We start from the raw sequence: 2,011 nt of genomic DNA, 5'->3' as shown, positions 1-2,011 counted from the left end.
TTCCCTTCCTCTCTTTCTTTCTCACCTCCGCTCGCTCACCCAGCTCCGAAGGCCTCTTTCGTAAGGCCTCCCGCCCCCCAAAAGCTGCAATGTCAGATAGGACAGCGCCGAGAGAGCGGGAGCGAGAAAAGCTTGCAAAAATTAGCCTATAAAAGTCAGCCTAGCGTGACTGCTTTGGAAGGGTTTTCAGCAGATAATGGCATCTCAGTCTTGAACGGGGAGATAACTCTTTCGCGCCGCATCCAAGAGCCATTAGCCAGAATTAAATAATAATTGAGCCGCAGAATGGCACCCAGGATCTGTCGGCGCGATCGCATCCGTTTGCTATAACCCCCAGGCGGGTATGAACTCCTTACCCAAGACGCTCGCATTGCTAAAGTTGCACAACTTAATGCTCCCATTGAAAACAGAGGGAGAGACCGGCATCATCCGGGATTGAGCTTTACAATGGAGAAACTTTATTTTCTGGTACAGGCACTGTGCGTAGTGGGGAGCGATAGGAAGCAGGCATTTTCATAGGCCTCGGTACCCCTATTAAGAGGGTGGGGGGGAAAGAGGGGGACAGGAGGAAGGGCTGAATCAGCCCTGCTACTTTGCAAAAGAAAGAAAGCTCACCCACACCATCAAGATATCCCCAGGCTCCTTGCCTGGAAAAAAATCTCTATGAAATTGTCTCTGTGACTTAAAGACTCCCCCCCCCCCCCCCCCCTTGCAAACCTTCTGGACCCAACTTGGGTGTCCAAAAGAAACTGGCCGCTTTCCCCCCTTGTCTTCCTGCAATAAAAATAACGCTGTCAGTCGCAACTCACGCCTTACCTTCGCAAAATGTCTAAAGGGAAAAGGCAGCATAACAGCCTAAGGCAGAAGAAAGTGCAAGACTGTTTGGCTAGCTGTTGCCCAACGTTTAAGGAGTCCCAAGAATGAAAATCAGAGAGGGAGGCAGTGGGCTGGAGAAAGGGAAACACGTGGCCCGTCCTCCTCCACTGCCGGTTACTACCGGGTGCAAAAGGGATCACGGGAGATGTAGTTTGGTCTCGGCGCCTGCAGGCGTCCAGTGCCTTTTGCAGCGATGCTTGCGCCGATCTTTAAAAACGCGTCGCTTGCTCGCTCTCTCTTTGTGTGTGTGGGTAAGTGAGTGAAAGAGAGACAGAACGCATAAAGAGTGAGAAGATGATAGAATTCATTTAAACCAAGCACAGTTTTGCCATTAATTTCAATAAGATTCCGACTAAATTAAGTTAATATGTTGCACCGACCGCATATCCAAACCGGGAGTGCTAGTGTCACTGAGCCAGCCGGACGATTGCTGTGCTCTTCTGTGATCAGGCTTTGCTGCCCGAATAACAGGTTAAAATTCAACAGGTGTAGCATTATGGATCACTGCCTTGTCATGGTGAGGGGGCTTGCCTAGTTTGATGAAGCTGTGAGTAAGGCCGTAAAGGGCCCCCCAAGACGGACAGGCCACAGCAGAGAACTCAGACCAAGCGTGATCCCCTGGAGAAGGAAATGGCAACCCACTCCAGTATGTTTGCCAAGAGGAAACCCCATGGACAGTATCAAAAGGCTAAAAGATATGACACCGGAAGATGAGCCCCTCAGGTCGGAAGGTGTCCAATATGCTACTGAGGATGCAACAAACATGAAATTGAGCAAACTTCAGAGGACAGCGGAAGACAGGAGGGCCTGGCGGGAGCTGGTCCATGGGGTCGCGAAGAGTCGGACTCGACTGTGCGACTAAACAGCAACCAACATTATTGAGTTTGTAAGTGTTGAGGGAGACAGAACCTGTTTGATTTCTTCCTGTAACTGTTAGTAATAGGAGCCCTGCCAAAAGAGGAAAACCAAAGTCAGGCAACCCCACATTTAATGGACTGACCAGGTTTTATCCCTCCGGGTGGCTCCAGCAATTAAGACAAGCAAAAACCCAATAGGTGTAGCATTTCTTGGCCTGGAAAGGAAGTTGCTGGCTAAAGAACTTGCTCCAGAATGTTACAAGAAAAGAACTAACACT

The 2,011-nt window shown here is 49.7% G+C and overlaps 1 protein-coding gene across 1 annotated transcript in view; it reads right to left on the bottom strand.

Annotated features, from left to right (window-relative positions):
* SHMT2 (serine hydroxymethyltransferase 2 (mitochondrial)) overlaps positions 1–925 on the bottom strand; it is a 27,825-nt gene extending 26,900 nt beyond the window's left edge. Inside the window, exon 1 of the mRNA XM_015410473.1 lies at positions 817–925. Coding sequence (XP_015265959.1) covers positions 817–849 — 33 coding nt within the window. The 5' untranslated portion in view covers positions 850–925. The remainder of the gene's footprint in view (positions 1–816) is intronic.
* Positions 926–2,011: the final 1,086 nt, after the last annotated feature.

The sequence above is a fragment of the Gekko japonicus genome, unplaced genomic scaffold, assembly GCF_001447785.1.
Source record: "Gekko japonicus isolate JY-2015 unplaced genomic scaffold, Gekko_japonicus_V1.1 scaffold2127, whole genome shotgun sequence".
Classification (NCBI taxonomy): Eukaryota; Metazoa; Chordata; class Lepidosauria; order Squamata; family Gekkonidae; genus Gekko; species Gekko japonicus.
Note: the sequence above shows the minus strand (reverse complement) of the source record. Positions and strands in the feature narration are given on the sequence as shown.